Source organism: Chanos chanos, chromosome 10, assembly GCF_902362185.1.
Source record: "Chanos chanos chromosome 10, fChaCha1.1, whole genome shotgun sequence".
Taxonomy (NCBI): Eukaryota; Metazoa; Chordata; class Actinopteri; order Gonorynchiformes; family Chanidae; genus Chanos; species Chanos chanos.
Window position 1 is genome coordinate 20,432,396 of NC_044504.1, and position 19,413 is coordinate 20,451,808.

Consider the following 19,413-nt stretch of genomic DNA (forward strand, 5'->3'; position numbering starts at 1 on the left):
ATTTTGATTACACTGGCCAACAGATGCATTCTCTTGGGAGACAACTTCACGCTAGCAAGCTTATGCGACGCTTTTGAGGATAATAAGCGTTGCTGAAAAAGCACTGTAAGGTTTCAAAGGATTGAGCACCACTAGATCTAACCTGCACTGAAGTAAAAATAATCTTTCTTTGTCGTAAAATTTCTTATCCATGTCAGTAACGAGTGGCTCCCTTTTAAAAACACTTGGACTTGCAAGGTTCTGTGTAACCTGTCTTAGACAACAGAGTTACAGTGTTAAGCAATCACACATCAAAGTGTCAACTCCACAGTTGACATGGAGAGTGAGAAACTATGGGACAGGCCCCAGTGGTGTAGATGGAGAGGGGAATGATCCTGATGCAAAGGAGCCAGGCGGTCTCGTGTCTTTACAGTTTTCTAAAAGAGCAGCCCAGCTCAAAAGACGCCGACCGCTCTCACCTTTAGAGAGGGTCAGTCGACTACTGCCTGAGGAGAGCTTGAGCCAGGAAGTGTGGGAGCTCAGGGAAACAAAGCCAAAAGAAGAAGAGGAGCAAACTCAGGAGGGGCAGATAGGCCAGGAGACCCTGAGCGTCCAAACAGAGTTCACGTCAAGCCCACAGGACAAAATTCAGAGAGGTGAGGACAAAGGGAAGATGTTCAGTCATTTGCACATAGAGGTGGAGGATATGTCTGAGCAACCTCCCTACACTCTCCCTGGGGAGCGACCAATGTGCTTCGGGGAGGTCTTGTTTGCGCAGCACCGTCGCAAACGGCAGCTTCTGTTCCAGAAGATGTTCCAGTTGAAGGAAGGAGAACGGCTACAGAGTAACTGGGGAGTGATTGCTCATGAGGAAATTGCAGGGTGTCCTGCTGGTACTGTCCTGCGTACCTCTCTCGGTCTTCCCATTCTCGTGCGGAGACCCAGCCTGGAAGAGTTCACCTTATTCATGAAAAGGGGTCCTGCCATTGCTTATCCCAAGGTAAGTCCTTCTGTCCTCACATATTGATTCCCAGTCATTAAAACCAACAAAACAAAACAAACCCTGGTCATCTTTCACTGTCATATTGTCGATGTCCTCACTATCAGTGTGTTTTGCTTACAGTAACTGTATTCTTGTTGTTAATGGTTCTTCTATATTTGTGTACACCTTTTTCTTCTCCCCCTCTAGGATGCCAGTGCAATGTTAATGATGATGGATGTCAGTGAGGGAGACTATGTTTTGGAATCAGGCTCAGGATCTGGAGCCATGACCCTCTTCCTGTCAAGAGCTGGCACGTATATTACTTTTCATAAGTAATTTTAATACATTCTGTGATTATAGTGTACATGCAGATCCAGCTGTTACTATTGGTGATGTTGATGTATTTTAAGAAGCTTATGGATGTAGTTTGTATAAATTTTCTTATTGTCCTTGTCTATTAAAAGAAGTCTTGATATTAGTTTGTAACACTGGTATGTATGCGTGAGTGTGTGTCTACAAAGAGATGTCCACCAAAAAATATGTACATGTTTTATGTGTTTCTTCTGCAGTGGGTTCAAATGGCAGAGTGTTAAGTGTAGAGGTGAGGGAGGACCATCACAGACGAGCTGTGTTGAATTACCAGCGCTGGCGTTCTTCATGGAGCCTTCGCCGAGGGGGGGAGTGGCCTGACAACGTTCAGTTTCACTGTGCTGACCTGTTGTCCGCTAAACCCCTCTTGTCTGGGAAAGGTTTCAACTCTGTAAGGAGACACCATTTCTGTTTGTTTCAGTGTTTCCCAGTTCTCCTCAAAGTTACCTCCAGCCAATACACCTTTGTTCTGTTGTAGTTCTTCAACACTTGATTCATTTGTTGAATCAGAGGGGATAGTGTACAACAGAGTAAATAGGGCAAGTTCATATCATAGCTGGAGGTATTCAGTGAGATGTTTTCAAAACAGCAATCTAAAGTGTGTCTCATTCTATAACGGATTTTGTTTAGTTATTTTTATTACCAGTTAGTGGGCTGTTTGCTTTGCAGATTGCCTTGGATATGGTGAACCCCCATTTGGTTTTACCTACTGTGGTCCCACACCTTCATCCTGGAGGTGTGTGTGCTGTGTATCAAGCCAAGTGAGTAACACAATTGAATGTGTGCGCTTTAAAAACCTTAAAATCTGTTTGTCTTGAATGATTGAGTGACCTGTTCAGAAATGTGGTCAGAAGCTATTACCAGGATGGGAGGAGCCAGTGTATCTGACAAGCAACTCAATACTGCAGCCAAATACATTCACTGTGCCTCGTGAAAAAGAACCCAGATAGAGATAGGCAGCCACAAAAGGTGTTCTCTTTTTATACATTCCTGTTTTTTCCTGTTGGTGGCAGTGTTACACAGATAATTGATTTACTGGAGGGATTGCGATGCTCAACCTTGCCTCTTGCATGTGAACGCATCATTGAGGTGCAGTACAGGGACTGGCTACTTGCCCCATCACTCCAAAAAGATGGCACTTTCCACACCAGAAAAGCAATAAATAATTCAGTTGATGAGGAGGAGAAGGATGAATTAAGTGAGGATGAACAAGGTAAGCTTTGTTGTGCTTTTGTCTACATAGAAATATTGGTTTGGGAAATCGATTGGTTAAATGAAATTATTTGGAGGCATTGCAAGGATATGATGATAAGGTGCAAACTGCCTTTCAAACTTGGTTCCGACAGATAGGACTTGATTTAATTGTTTTTAGTGTCATGCAGCATTAAATATAAAATATATCGGACAAATACTTGGTCGGTTCTAATCTTGTTTTTATTTCAGAAATTTCCAGTCACAGAGCATTTGGAAGTGTTCCCTACATCGCTCGTCCTCATCCTGTACAGACCAGTCACACAGGTGAGTCCCTGTGGTGCACTGCCCTGTCACACAGACTGAGAACTGGAGTTAGGGATTATCAGGGCTACTTTCTGACTCCTATTGTCTCTTTTGATGGTTTTAATGAAATATACTGTAACACATAGTTTGCCTTTAATGCTGTGTTTCTCTTTTGTTTGTTTCAGCCTTTCTTGTGAAATTACGCAAGATTTTGAAATAGTCAATCTCCAAAACGACAAACAAGCAACAGATCATGGTACTCACACACAGTGGAATACTCGAAATGAGCACCATTCTGGTTAGAAAAGAAATTTCAATAAAACTCTATGTATTTTGGATATAATACGGAGCAAAACTCATTCACAGAACTCCAACAGCGGTGCCTTCTACACTTCAATATTGTGTTTATTTGCAGTTATGTGTAATTATAAAGAGGACCATGTTTCCAATTGCTTTAAATCAAAATAAACATGAAATGTCAACAAAAATGCCTTGAACATGTTTCTTTTGACATTTCAAGTTTTATAAATGAAGGTAAACATGGTGAAATTAGATAAATCACTCATAGATGTGAACAAATACACAGGCCTTGCTGCATTTACTAATCATTTGTAATTTTCTCTCCGATATTTATGTCCTTCACTTTATTCACAAAGCAGCACCACAATACCACACCAAAAACCAGTCGCTCATTTCTTATCACTGACTAATGCAAATGGGTCAGTCTTAAAATGCAGATGATCATGTTACATACATATCACTGACATCACTTCAACTCCAAGCATTTGGTTAACATTTCACAGTTAAGCTTTCAACACGGTCACTGTGTACTATAGTTGCTGCCAGGCACAGGAGCAGTAAAACACTGAATAAATAGTGAATAAATAGCTGGAAGAAGGGTGTGGTGACATGAATGTGTATCCAAACTGTACAAGGGTGAGAGCTGTACATGACACTCAAAAGACCATCTCTGCTCTGCAGTGAGAATTTAAACAGATGATATTGCACACATTTAAGTAAAACTGTCAGTGTTTTGAACAGGCACCCTTATATATGATACATCATGCTCAGAATGATAGGTTAAGGCACTTTACCAGTCTTGGTTTATTATCCACAAATATTTTCCATTAATAACATTGACTGTACCACACTTCTCATGTGTTCATGTGTTCTAAATTAGTTAGGGCTTTCAGGGAGTTCAAAATGTGTGCATGCAACTGTGTATTCACAAAACCCAGTCTGGGGAAGTCTGTGCCGTGTGCGGTCGAGGATCTACTCCTCACTGATCCAGTCCATAGAACGGTCATTCTCAGCTGCGCTGTCTGCATTCCTACCTAACAACATATTTGAACAGAAAAGTAATTAAAGCATTTGATATATTTACATAATTAATCTTTTCAATTAGTGCTACTTTCTGAGCTCTCACATTGTGTTTGAAGAATTCTGCTGACCTGTGGGATTCTCCATGCAGATGCAGGAACGCTGATCCCTGGCTCCCCTGGTACGCTTTAGTGGAGCAGGGGCTTTGGGTGGAGTGGTCTCCTGAAAGATAGTGAGGGGGAAGTTCAGCAGTGAGGAGGAGGGAGTGCCCATCGTGGTGTTTGTAGAGGAGAGAGATGGGGAGGAAGACAGGCTGAAGTCTAAGCCTGAGCTCCTGGCGCAGAGGGTGCAGGGTTTGGGGGAGGCTGATGGTCCGCGAGGCATGTGGACCTCCTCTCGGTCCCTATAGTGCCGCTGGGCACCGCTGTGGTGCTCTGCACGTTCCCGCTGCCAGATGAAATGAGATGGCACAATGGCCATCACCTGCACGCACACAGAAACACACAGACAATGATGTTGAGTGGGATCCTCTATGTGGTGGATGACATGTATTTTAAACAAAAAAACAAATAATAAATCAACAAATTAACCAGTCAGCCATAGAATAGAGGAGACGGTGGGGTGCTACAGATGAAACAAGCGGTAGTCGGGTGCTAGATTTGGGGAAATTACTTGGACACCGAGATGGGGTTGGTGGGCAGAGAAAGAAAGGCAGGTCTGGGGAAAAGGAAAGAGGGAGGAAGAGAAGGATGAGTGAGTGGGCAGAGGAGATTACAGTATTGTCAGATTGAATACCTCTTCACAGCAGCGGCGGCTGACAGCAGCACGGTACTCAATGCGTGCCCACAGCTTGTCCCTCTGTTTGAGGAAGCGTGGGAAAAGTTTCCTCCAGCTCTTTCCCAGGGCCCAAGGGAAAATCTCATACTTGCTTTCCTCCTCATCCTCCTCCATGGTATTTGCTAGGTAGCTAAAGTACAGAAACTGACTGTCACTGTTAGGTACAAACTCATCTTCAACTGGTGTGTGTCTTTATTTATCAGGTATTTCAACTGATTATCAGTACTGAGTGAACTAAACTGGTTCAATCCACCACTTGACTGGATGGAAAGGCTAGCTTTAGAGATGCTTGCTGTGCTTAATCTTTTAGAAGTACACTGAAACACAAGTTGATGACATACACGATCCCTGTAGTTTAATAAGTCATATTTATTGGCATGAATGGAAAAGTGGGAAGAATCTGTTCAAGGGAAGCACTTACAGAGCTATGAAAAAGTTCATTCTATTATGCTCGCTGATGCTGAAACGGGCTCTTTTGAAGTAGACAAATGTCATGGCCAGTAAATACTAAAACAAAAGGAAGAGAGGGAGATGTAAAAACCAGTGCATCTGTCCATCATAGTTCAGACAAGTGTCCTTCCTCCGCTTAATGAAAGACTGAGACTGCATTTTTCCAGGAGCTGTGGCATGGAAAACTTATGGAACAGAATAATTATCGAGAGATAAACATACCTTGTCTGTGATTTTACAACAGCAGTCCATCCACAGAAAATCCTGTATTAAGTCATCATCTGCAGATGAGGAAAACAAAAATTTAAAGAGAACACTTTAGACCTGAAACTGAGAAATTTGTGCGAATTCTAATAAATAAATGAACGTCAAAATAAATTTGACACGCTAGCAGAAACCAGCCTTTGACAAACCACTCCGCTCACCAAAGAGCCTGAAAAATGCGGCCATCTCTCGACGCTGAATAACAGGTTTCGGGCCGCATGACGGATTGCTTCGACGTGGGGCTTCACCCATGCAACGGCTGCTCATACTCTTGCCCGGTGGGCCATCGTCCATTTCGTGTTTCGGCCGCTTCATCCCAAGGCCTTTCTTCAACTTCAGATTTCGCGCCGTGGTTGGATTGACTCTCACGGTAACAGAGGGTGGTGTCGGGCTCCAGTTAGAGATGTGTTTCAACATACCTGATGAACTGACTGGGTTGGTCATGGGAGGAAACGCCTGACATTAACAGATGCCAAAGAACCATTTTGAACTAGCTAATTACCTCACTCGAAAACCACCTCTGGATAGCAAAAACCGTTTCATTTGTCGATTCAAGAATATTTCATGTGTCACTTGAGATAATTACTTTAATGTCTATGGCTACTTCCTCTAGAGCCATGTTTGTCGAAAATATTTTACACGACTCGTTAGCCATCAGTTACCATCTGGCCAATAACTTTGGTCAGTCCAGTTTGAACGGAAACTCAGTAGTGTCAAACTGATTTTAGAGAATTACCAACGTCTTATCTACATTTTATACAAATTAGATTACCTTATTATTGTCAGCTTCTTTCCGTCTTGGCCAAATTGTGGACAGTTCACCAATTTCTCGCCAGCAGAATTTTATTGGAACAAAATCAAGCTTGTGTCGTTGGCTAACACTTGACAAATGAGGGTGGGTACTTGGGGAAAAGAGAATGATTATGACCATTAATTCAGGCGGCAGACATATTGGTTGGTTCGACTACTTTATGAGATTACACAAAATGGGAATAATGAGTATGAACTCAGTAGGATTACCGCGCTATTCCCCTGGAAACAGTTCTATTCACCAGAGCGCGCCTTAAGAGGACGCGCGCCACACAAGAACTGAACCCCTTGCTATTGAAGACTTGTGTCACAGATGGGAAGAAAATATTTGATGCCGGTAGATAGCCACATAACCTGCGTTACGCTGTAATCGGGATAACTGAATACAGCTAGGGGTATTCCAGAAAGCGGGTTAAATCAACAGAAACTCAGAGTAAACAGTAAACCTCCTAATGGCTTCATTCTCCTAGCAAAACAAACAAAAACAAAACCAAAAAAAACCCATCTAGGTCATTCATCTATTTCTGAAATATGGTTTACGCTGTCTTATCAGACGCTGCCATTGCGTTATCAATGGTCAATTATCCTAAAAAGCCGAATGAGGAACTCGTCTGGTAGTGGGCAGAAACCAATTAGCATGTTGATAGAAGCTGGCAGAAAAGATTTCCTGCCTTAGAGATGGAATTGTCTGTGTGTTCCAAAGCGACTGTACAACGCAGCTAGTATAGGCCATACAATTCTTACTTCTTCGCATGGTCATACTTGCTCTATTCAGTTTTTTGTCGATCTTAATTTCATTTGCCACAGTTCATTCGCCTAATGATATATGTATATTTTAAAGGTATATCAACTCAGTGATTTAATTATCTTTTGAATTCAGTTTTGATGTCTCAGAAATATAATAAAACTGTCCTGCCTGGTGATAACAAATATCACTGCTGAAAATTAGGATGCCACATTAGGATGCCAATCGATCTATTTTGAAACTGTTTAGTTGATAGGCTGTGTGTACTAAAAGTCTGTAGCCCACCAAAGTGAAAGACGTCATGCTTTATTGACTGGGAACAAAACCATGATATTTGGATAATTTAAATTCAGCAATATAGCAATGTTCTCTGTGTGTATGAATAATTTATTTTGCATTAAGACACAGGTAACAGAGTTAATTAAGTGCATGTCATCACGTTAAGTTTAAATAGCTTAGGCAGCAGTACTCTTGTAAAAGCAGATTTCTTTTACTGTTTTCTTTTCATATTTACATTTAATTGTAGATTTTGCATATTTTGCCATAACTGACAATAATCAGCCATGGCACTCAGAAACAAGAACAAACATGACTGCAGTGTGCAGAATGAAGTTTAAGTGACCTTTGCCTTTAGAAGAAGGCTATCACACAAATGATAACTGACAAAATTGACATAACTGACAAAAACTGATGAAGAAACATTTTAAACTGCTTTTATTAGTGCAGTGAATTTCTTGCAAAATTTACATTACTTTTTGCACATTTTAACTCAAGGAGTAAATGAAACTCATCAAAAAAATATTTTGACAAGTAAAAACGTTGACTAAATCAAAATCTTATTTCATCTCAATTTTAGTGGTGATTAAATTAATGGAAGATTATTAAACACAATAAAACTCATCTCAAGCAAAGTAAAGCAGACCAAAACGTTAAAAAATTACACAGTTGCAAATCACTTGCACATCTTCAACCCCACACAGAAATCCTTTGGTTTATGACCATGGAGAAGCAGATAGATCAGCATGGCTTTGTATTTGTTAGCCTGCTTCCTACAGAGATATTTGAAGAATTTCATCCGGCCACACACTGCATTGATCTCCTGAAAAAGAGAACAGAAAAAGAAAATCCTGAGAAGTAGAAGACATACTCATTGCACCATTGTGATTATAAAAGAAACATTAGTATTGTTAAGACAGACCAAAATTGGTTGAGAAATGTGAATTCATCTACAAATGTGTCTTGATACTATGTGAGAGGCCAGTTTGGTTCAAAAAGCCTTTTACATGATACCTTTTCGATGGTGTGCTCAACCGCTTTCTTAACTTCTTTTACAATGTCTGTGCAGATCCAACAGGTGATTCCATTCATGCCAAGACTCTGAGAGGAGAAACAAGAGAGGTAACTGATATTGTAGTGGAGCTACTGTGGTCACTAGTAAATATCACGCAGTTCGCAAAAACAGTGATTTTATTGGCTATCGCCTTCACTCCCCTCAGTAATATTTTCTCATAACTACCTGTACTTTCTCTTCGTATTGACCCATCATGTTGTCAGGGCCGCTGAGTGTTAACTTTGACATCCCATGTTTTAGACCAGCCTCAGGTTGAAAGTCAATACACTGACCAGTAACTGTGTGGAAAAAAAAATATGTTCACTCACCAACCAGTGCAAAATTTTAGTACATTTTCTACATTTTAAAGAAAATCAAAGTGATTCTTCTCAGTTCTTCCAAATGAACTTGAATATTTGCAATTCAGGTCAAATTGTGCAATCATATTATGTCTATCAGTCATTTTTTAAACACATCTTTTTTTTAGTTGCTGAAACCCAAGTGACTCTGAATGTTACTTTGCCAATTTTAACATGAGAGAAATCCAATATGAGAAGAATGTGAAACTCCAGTGATACTATGTCTCACCTGTGAGTGCCAGAAGAAACCCAAAATAAACAAGTGCTGCCATGCTTCCCATCACCTGGCAACAAAAGTGTTTTTCTAATATCTTCTACAGTTTTATGGTCTTTTCATATGTAAGAAAAGTTGCAAATTGTCACTTTAGCAAGTAAAATGTCTCTCCTCCTATTTCCCCTTTCTCTCTCTCTCTCTCTCTCTCTCTCACACGCACACACACAGACACTCACACAGTCTGTCAAGGTCTCAACTGAAACCTAGTAACTTAGTTTTTGTGCTGTTAATAGCAGTATTCCTGAAGTGCTGATCTGTAGCACCCTGAACCCTCAGTCGACCAAGGTGTTAAAAAATAAGTCACACTGAACACTGTAACCAGACACAAACTGTCAGCTCTTTGCTGACATTGAGTGTGTTCTCTGGTTCCCCCTGCACATGACAGGCTTATACAAGAGAATTCGTCATCATGGCTTTGTACACCGCAGTTATGAATTACTTTTAATAAATATCATATCAAGCATTTTTTCAGTTTCTATGCAGAAATTTTGTGTTGGACTTTTTTTGTCTCACTGTCCTTTTTCATACAAATTAAAAACACTATAGATCATGAGACAAGAAGTTATAAATCCACAAAGGAAAAGCAAAGTTATCAGATCTTACTTTCTGACGTTTCAAAATGATTTTATGGCATGATTCTTAAGACTTTGTACTGACATGTTTCTTTCATCTCACTGTGAAAAATACATTGCTCTGTCTCCAGAAAATGCAGTCTCAGATCAGAACCATGTTTATGCTGCCTGAAAGTGTGGTGTGATGAAGGTGATGTAAGAAAATCAGATGTTTTCACAGATGACCTTTATGAAAAAATAGTGCAACTTTGCAAAACTCAGTACTTTTTGAAATGTTTCTAAAAAAGTTAGGTCCCAGAGATGGAGAAACACAGCTGGTCGCAGAATTGTGTTCACTTAGTTGTAGAAAGCAAGAATAATGTTTAAAAAAAACACCAACATGAGCATTTAACACTGCTTGTATAACTTTTGCTTTACACAAATGCTTTTTGAGGCAGGGAAACACCCTGGACAGGTCACCAGTCCATCACAGGGCAGACACACAGCCAAACACATTCACACACAGGGGCAATTCAGTATCTCCAATTCGACTGACTTACATGTCTTTGGGCTGTGGGAGGAAACTCATGCAGACATGGGGAGAACATGTAAACTCCACACAGAAAGGGCCCTGGCCACCCAGCCGGGAATCGAACCCAGGATCTTCTTGCTGTTAGACGACAGCTACCCACTATGCCACTGTGCCACCTCTAAAAATGTATTACCTCGAAATTATGAGGGAGTACACAGTAACAGTAATTGTATATTATCTAATGTTCAATCACATGGGGTTGAGTAACCACCGTTGTATGATGCACTGTGAATACTGGTGTGAGCCCAAGCAACTTAATTTGCTTTAGTCTGTGATCAGCTGCCATTACCTTGTTAATTAATTTGTGAGCAAATTTAAAAACATGACCCATAATTTTCTTGAACACATGAATGATTTGGGTCACATCTAAGTCCAGTGAAAGAATGGGACTGGATATAAGAGGGGAAGAGCAAATCATAGGTAAGTTGTCATCTCTGTTTTTTTAATTATTATTATTATTATTGTTGTTGTTTTTACATATCCTTAGTGAATACTCTTTACAAAAATCTGAATGTTTGATGTCTTCTTGTTTGCTTTTTACATTAGTAGGTGGGTTCAATGTTAATTTCTTTGGCCCAAATTTCTAATCAGCCTCAAAAGTGAAACTAAACCACCAAACAGTAAGTTGTAACAAATGACAATGTGGATTATTGAACTGGTTTCTCATTTAAGTGCCATGCTTTATTTACTGATTAAGATGTAGTTTTAATAAACTCTTTCAATATGTTAAGTTATCTCTTTAGAGATTGTTGGATAAAAAAAGCTATGTAGTTTTCTGTTAGAGTTTTGGATTCCTGTGTCAAGAGATATAGGGATGGTAGTGACTTCATCATTTTAAATTGATTTTTTTTACACTCAGGTATGACGTGATGGAAGTTATTGTTTGCTACAGATATTATATTTGGGCCTACATAGATATACATCATTTTTTTACTCATGTATATATTTAAATAAGGAACCATATAACATACCATGGACAGCAAATCTGTTATGCCGAGCTGTAAAACAGTCTAACAAATAGTTCAAATAACTGATGATGTCTCACTTGAATATATAATCAGAGTTCAAAAGTGAAAGAGAAGTGATATGCTTCAATTATTAAGGAAGAATTTCAAAGCATTTGTAACTCGACTTCTCCCCACCCTCTCCTTCTCCATCTCTTTTTACACTGACGTGAGATTGCTAAAATTTGTGGTTAAGCGTATCTGGTGTGTTACCTCAGTAGTGCTGAGCAGCAGAGCAGTAACACCGCACTGCCGATGTGTTAGATTAAGGAAGTTAGACTACTCTCACAACAGAAAGGTCAGCTTATTCTGCTCCTGTATGAAGCTACGTTTATATGTGAATTCATGTGTCTTTGTATTAGCATAGTCATATTTGGCAGGTAAAAAGAGGTCTGTTGACAATGTGACAAAAGAATAATTTTGTTTATTTCAAAATATAACACATTTCTTATTTTACTTCACATTTGTGAGGGCAACACATTTTAAGACTTGGTCTTTCAAACCGAGGCCGGATTTTGACGCTGTGTTCTTCAGCTTTCAGTAGAAGTTTTTGTCTCTGCTCTCCCAGTCTGTTCCCTTTCTTTAACTGCACATCTCACAGATAGAGTATCTGTGAACCCCATTATTAATACAATAATTGTAGAAATTTGCAGAGTTATCTGGCATTTTGTTTTTCTGATGTTATTACACCAAGCAAAGCTTCAGCTGCCTACATTTGCCACGAGCACCTTTAGGGAAAAGACCTTTCATTATTTTTTTTACATATGTTTTTCTTCTGGCCACACAGCACTGTACCAGAATGGGAATCTTAAGCTTTTTGCACACTTTCTTCATCATCTGGAAAGAAGAAAAGATCAAAATAAGTAACTCTTTACAGCAATGCACAACTTGTCATTGGAAATATCCAATGCAATTTCTAATTAACACATAGAATATGACTTATAAGAGACTTTGCTCACATTCACATTTCATAGTTGCTGTTATTGTTACCAGTCAAAAGAATTGGCTTTCATATATAGAAACAAATACACCAAAACTACTTCTGAATGTTACAGAACCAAGTTAAATTGATCCATTACTTAACTTGGCAGTTCATTTTCCACCTGATAACAAGCAAACTACAAAATGTGTATTTTTCTTTTCCCTCCCCACATACTTTTGACAAAATACATGAGAGGCCATTGAAAGTAAGTAATTTTAAATCAGTGCATGATGAAAAAGGTTATTGTGGTTGTCTCATTTACCATTACCTTCATAATTGCTTTGCTTATCATCATCATAATTGCTTTTATTGTGGTACTGCATATGGTACAAACCCCTGGCACCATATGTGAATTCTGAGAAAGAGCAAGAGGAATGATGGAGAAGACAGAACACATGACACTGGTCAGCAGTCATTTAAAAAATGTCATCTTTTTCCTCTTCAATATACTTCAGTGTTGAAAGATCACTTACATTAACAATACACATTTTAGAAGAGATAATTTCCATTTTGATAATCACTTTTTATGTTCTGTTTTTTTATTCCTGCTAATTCCTGGAACTATCCTATGCCCCACCACAGTGCAACCCTGATGACAATCTGGTGGGAGGGTTGGGGGCTGTAGTAGTGCTATCATTCTCAGTCATGGGCTAAATTGGGTCACTGGTTCCTGTCACCTGCCCAGTTTACAAGTCAATTTTCAAGTGTTTCCACGAGAATATGGCACAATGGAAGTTTACACTATTTTGTAATTTTGCCTACTAATTTACTTTTGATACTAGAAATTGCTGAAACACAATGACAGGCAGAGTACCCTGTCTGACTGATTTTGCTGGAGTACAGCCAGTTATACTTTGTATAGCGTACAACACAGCAATTGGTATCATTGAGATTCAACCTGGCAGTGCCAGGGATGGTATGTGGTGTAGCTTATTGCTGCACAAGTGGTGTGACCCAGTATGCTTGTTTGGGGTATTTTCATTCTGATCTTTCAACAGAGAAATGCATTTATAAAAACAAATGTCATGTTGGGACTTTCAGATATCATCTTAAAAATACCCACCTGTGCCTCCGTTCCATAATTCTTTCTCGCATTCGCAGAAAGGCACAATTTCTCTACCCCATGTTTCAGATTAGTCGCATATGGAAAAGCAATGAACTGACCAGCAACTGTTTAGGAAAAAATATTCATTCCAGTCACAATGACTATTCAGTTCAATTAAATCTGTACCATACTAACCTGTTGAATGAAATAGAATGTACAGGCAATTTTTAGAATTTTCCCAGTCCTCCAAATGCAGTACAATAGAGATCTGATGTACACTGTATCATTTTCCCGTGCCAGTTCACATTGTATTTGAGACAAATGGGAGATTTCAACAGTAAACTCTTACCTGAGTATGCCCACAGAAGTAGTAAACTGACAGTAAGAAACATGGCTTTGGTCTCTTAGTAATTAAATAGCTGTAACTGCAACAGCATGTGCTCTTGTGTGTGGAAAGTTGTTAGATATTGCCCTACTAGCCCCGCCCTCTAACAGTTCATCTCATGCTTGCCCTTTTCTCTCTCTCTCTCTCTCTCTCTTGCTCTCTCATTCTCTCGTTCTCTTGTTCTCTCTCTCTCTCTCTCTCTCTCTCTCTCTCTCTCTCTTGCTCTCTCATTCTCTTGTTCTCTTTCTCTCTCTCTCTCTCTCTCTCTCTCTCTCTCTCTCTCTCTCTCTTGCTCTCTCGTTCTCTTGTTCTCTCTCTCTCTGTCTCTCTCTCTGTCTCTCTCTCTCTCTCTCTTGCTCTCTCGTTCTCTTGTTCTCTTTCGCTCTCTCTCTCTCTCTATCTCGCTCTCTCTTTCTCCTCATGTCTATTCCCACATCCATACTACATATGCTTCAGTTAATCTTTGTATAATATAAGCACAAATAAATCATGTTTGCTATAGAATGTCCTCATATTTTCTTTTTATTGGAAGAAACATACCACAGAACATCAGAAATAAATGGTTACACAAAAGCAACATCTGTTCACATACTTGCCAACTTTCATCGTAATTTATTTAGAACAAATGAATAGATCATTTTAAGAAGACAGAGACCGTGGATGAAGAAGACAAACAACGTGTGGTGTTGTTGTTCCTTTCCTTATTATCTTACAACACTATGTCAAGTACTACAGCCGAATAACACATTTATGAGTTTATGAGAAAAGAAAACATTAAAATGTTTAAAAGCCATTTTTATTACACCTTTAAATTATATTTCATTTCTGTACTAGACAAACCTGCATGCAAATCAAAGGGCAGAGCAACCCCCCCCCCCCCCCAAAAAAAATCACAAATAAGAAGCACAACTAAAAATACTTGCCATAAATAGGATACACTTGCTTAATTATTTACCAGTTAAAGACCTATAAAGGTGGACTCTTTCAAAATCGGTGACGGCACAACTTCATTTCCGTACAGACGCCTAAGGCTCCACCAGGGAAAAGTGAAGCAATCATTTTTCGGCGCAACTTGTCACCATAGAACATACACTTCCCTTTCACATATTTTATAAATATGTTACAGAATCGATGCATCTTCTGAAAAGGTGAAAAAAAAGAAACATAAAATCTGTTAATGCCGTGGTTGACGGGACTGCATACAAGTAAAACAAAATAAATGAACAGCTCCTAACTGAACTTTGGAAATTGGGTTTAGAATTTAAGCAGTCGTCCTGAAGATTTGAAAAGGAACTGAACTAGCACCAAACGCAACATAACATTGTATAATTCAGCAATAGGCCATTTAAGAGATTTTCCAACAATCCTAAACCAGACTAAGTTTGGCTCTCTTCTAATAAATGAGAACGTTCTGAGTCATGAGGTGAGCCTGCATGCTCTCCAAACAGAATCCCAATCTAGTTTGTGGTCATTCAGTCTGTGCCATTCTGTAAGAATGTTTCATTACCTTCCTTGTTTGTTGGTGTACTTTCTTTATGATTCGTTTTACATATCTCTGACATACACAGCACACAACTGGATTTGGCTTTAAATTCTGAGGAAGAAAAAGAGCCATGGTAGGTGACAAAAATATCCATTTTTGTGATCATTTAAAAGAAGACAAAACATCATTTTCTGTTTCAATTTTATTTTTCTCATTTTGTATTTACATACTGTTAATGTTTCATTTTGTGTGCTTTTCTATTTTTTTTTTTCTTTTACCTGTGCTGCATCTCCATGCTGGCTCTTCGCGATGTCAGGCTGGCTTATGAACACCTGTACCCCTTGTCTCAGATCAGTCTCAAGTGGAAACCTATTGCACTCACAAGAGACTGTTCCAAAAGGTAAAGTTTACTGATTTGTCACATGCATTACAGTCTGCAAAGTCACATGCAATTGAATTGCAATTATTATGTGAAACATGAAGAAGCAGTGTGGTCTTCTTGTTGAAAAAAAAAGAAACAACAACAAATAATTGAAGATGATAGGTACTCTAGAGAGAAAGTTACTCTGCAGAAACCACTGGAACAGATGAATACCTCACCTGTATATAGCAATAGAAGTCCAAGGTGAATGAGGAATGACATGCTTGTTACTGAGGAGAATTGTCATTAGACCATAACTTAAGAGATGTGGGTGTGAGCATGGTAAAGGTTTAAGAGGATATCACCACTTAGTTTTAAAGACCAATAATTCTACGTCTGTTTCTCTCTCTAACTCTGGCCTTCTCACACTTTTTTTTTCTCTTTAAAGTTTGTGTTCATAAGTGTCTTTCAGAAGTGCTTATGTGTAGAACAGTAATACCACACTGGTAAACTACCCTGACAAGAAAAGAGAGTCAGCTAATTGTTTGATGACCTTGGTAACACAGTACACAGCTTTTGAGCTTGTCCATTACCCAATTTGTATCAGTTGAATTCAGTCAAATAAACCGTCATCTCTCTCCCTCTTCCCAATCTCCATTTTCTACTCAGTGCCATTATTTGATGAATTTGTTTTTGAGTTTGATTTTATGTGTTTCATGTCAATATTTAACACCACAGTTTAGAACAGCACATCAAATCAAAAACTTTCAAAACACTTTCTATTTTTCCCTCTCTACCTACCCTCTCTACTCTCACCTCCCTCTTGCCCTCAGTTTTCTCCTCTATCCCACCACCAGTGGCAGATTTAGGTATGGGTAACATGGGCAAGAACCCAGGGCAGCATCTTGCAGGGGGTGACACGGGACACCCGCACGAAAACAGTTCGGAGCGGTGACACTTGTACATTCAGTTTTCTATTGCTCATTTGCACGTCATGTCAAAGAAATCATGTCACTGTGCGGGTAAGTTAACCTTGGCGGAGTGGGCATCCTGATAAGGTTTGTGAGCAATGCAGGCTACTGCCTGGGAAGGTCTCCCACTCAGAAGTATGAGATGAGGAGAGGGGTGGGGGTGGGTTGACTTCAGGTCTCCCCCCTGGAAGCCCGGGGTAGCAGAGCAGGGGAGTCTATCAAATAGCGCACCTCTAACTTTGTACAGCACTACTCTTGTGGGAAAAAAGTGTATGAAAGTGCACTTCTGAGAAGTGCACTTTTTCTTAGAAAATTCCCGCATTTCGTGTTAATGCCCACATTTTAATTGCACTTCAGTGTGCACTAAATGTACTGTTTTGGAACAACCTATTTAAACTTAAGTATATTTAAGTTATATTTGATTCAAATTTTAAAACGAATTAAATGCACTAAATGCTACTTTAATATGTGATTTTGGGACACTTCAGTTGCACTAAAAACAATTAAGTATTTACTTCAGGAATATTAAATAAGTGTAGTTGTAGTACTCTTTCAAAATACTTTTTGGAAGTGTTGAAAAAGGTCTATATATATTGAACTACAACTTAATTGAGTCTATATTACATTTAATGGTCACTGAAATGTATGTATCACTTAAGTGGGACAGAATTATGTTACTGATTTACAAAATGTATCAATACATTGTCTTTTGGTGTTAAAATTAGGAACAATATAATGGCAATTAAGTACACTGTTGTCTAAAGACCACCTTTTTTTACCTGCTTTGCTTGAAATAAAATGCACTACAAATGCATTCAGTTGTAGAGTTTGACTGTATGTACAACATGAAATGAGAAAAAAGTGAATGAAAAAATGCATTAAACAAGAACTTTCCATCAAAAACACTTTACTTAAAAGAACGCAAAAATGACCTAAACCTGCTTGGACATTGCATTAAAATTAGCCCCAGCTGAACAAAAAACCAAAACAGCCAAACAAAAGATTTAGTAAGTATATATCCCCAAAGTTAAAGGTTAAATTGAAAATATTTTGTCTCTTAATGTATGTTTTAGCAGTACAATAAAACCGGTCAATTATGATTGTTTAAATAAGCTTCAACATATTAGGAAATTATTTCATCAAAGAGCACTTCAGCAGAGTACACAAAAGCACAATTTAAATGATAACAAAGTTCCTTTTTTAAGAGATCACCTCAGTGTGTCAGAAATACAGTCATTGAAATGTATTCCAGAACAGTGTGCAAAAGTAATACTTGAAATGTATTAATATAAAACATACTTTTGGAAAACTTTATTATTGTTATTCTTGATAATAATAATAATAATAATAATAATAATAATAATAATAATAACAATAATTTCACAGACATATTGTTGCCTTTTTTCTGGTTTAAAAATCACAGTTAGTGCAGAATGGTGGAGGGTGGGTTTTTTGGGGGGTCGGGGTTAACCCAGTGCGCCATACAGGATAGAACTACTACTACCCGCCACCTGTCAGGCTGATTGATTTTATGTCAAGTAGCTCAAATTTTTTCCACCAAAAAAATATGTATTTTTCTTGTTATCTTTTCTTCATATCTTCTTATACATCTTAAAGGTATAGACAGACCAGTCAGCAGTATTGCTTTTAAGTATGATTTTAATAAATCCTGTGATAGTTACATTGAAACCCAAGCGCTAACATGATGTACTAAGTATATTTGAAAACTGCATTTTTACCTAAAGATTAGATGTTAAGGATTCAGAAAGATTTCAGAGTCATCAAACAACATAATTTCTCTGCAAGCTATGTAGGCAAGTCTGTGCAGACAAGTCCAGTGTTTAGCACAAAGCCAACTTCAAACAGATCTGTTGAGCTCTACCACCACCAGACAGTGCATCAATCAGTTTGGCTTTATATTTGTTGACAATTTTTTTACAGATGGAACTCATTCTCTTTAACTGGGCACACACTGCATTCAGCTGCTTTGTTATTTCATCCTGAGAAAAAAAAGAAATGGGAAAGTTTTTAGTAGAACTAACACAGGAAAATCCTATGTGAAATATTTGTACAAGTGCAAATGTTTTACCTTAGATTTTTGTTTCTTTAGTTTAGACTGCACTCTGTTTACAATCGCCTTACACACAGGACACGTTGGCTTCATAATCAGGTTTCTTTTTACTCTTGGCATCAGACTCAGTCTTGATCTCTCATATGTCACCTATGTTTGAGAGAGAGAGAGAGAGAGAGAGAGAGAGAGAGAGAGAAATCAAAACATTGATTTTTCTCTTTAAATTTTTCAAATACTGATAATCAGTACAGTTGCTATCAGGGTTAGGTCAGATTACTTTGAAATGAAGTCAGTTACTGAGTACAAATTATACGGCAATTTTTGTAATTAGTAACATAATCCATTGGATTACAAACAAAATGTAATCTAATCTGAATACTTTTGGATTACTTTTGGATTACTTCAAAATTAAACTTTGAAAATATTGCACCTTATATTAAAAAAAGGGATGAAGCCACAACAATTTCAGTTCCACAAATATTCTTTTTTCTCTTTTCATCTCAAAACATTTTCAATGCAAATAAGATGCATTTTGCATATTCAGCATTTACTGCGTTGTGCCGGCAGGGCAGGGACCGGCGCACATAATCGGCGCTCAGGGTCAGCGGCAACTTCGCATGCCCACCTGACCTGTCTTGAAACACGGACCAAGGAGTCTAATGCGCGTGATTCTAAGGAACAATGAGAGTGAGGGCTGGTCCTGGTTGGCTGAGGTGGGATCTCCATGCAGTGGCACGGAAGTGCACCACCGG

The 19,413-nt window shown here is 38.7% G+C and overlaps 2 protein-coding genes across 2 annotated transcripts; one reads left to right on the forward strand and one right to left on the reverse strand.

Annotated features, from left to right (window-relative positions):
* Positions 1–190: 190 nt before the first annotated feature.
* trmt61b (tRNA methyltransferase 61B) lies at positions 191–3,103 on the forward strand. Its single transcript, XM_030787461.1, has 7 exons — positions 191–979; positions 1,169–1,271; positions 1,531–1,721; positions 2,000–2,091; positions 2,344–2,543; positions 2,774–2,848; positions 3,013–3,103. Exons 1-7 carry the CDS (start codon positions 191–193, stop codon positions 3,045–3,047), a joined length of 1,485 nt encoding a protein of 494 aa, XP_030643321.1. The 3' UTR covers positions 3,048–3,103.
* A 996-nt stretch (positions 3,104–4,099) lies between these two features.
* Positions 4,100–6,115, reverse strand: spdya (speedy/RINGO cell cycle regulator family member A). Its single transcript, XM_030787462.1, has 6 exons — positions 5,860–6,115; positions 5,657–5,715; positions 5,406–5,491; positions 4,943–5,114; positions 4,279–4,630; positions 4,100–4,161 (listed from the first exon to the last, which is right to left on the reverse strand). The coding sequence occupies exons 1-6, from the start codon at positions 6,113–6,115 to the stop codon at positions 4,100–4,102; spliced, it is 987 nt and encodes a 328-aa protein (XP_030643322.1).
* Positions 6,116–19,413: the final 13,298 nt, after the last annotated feature.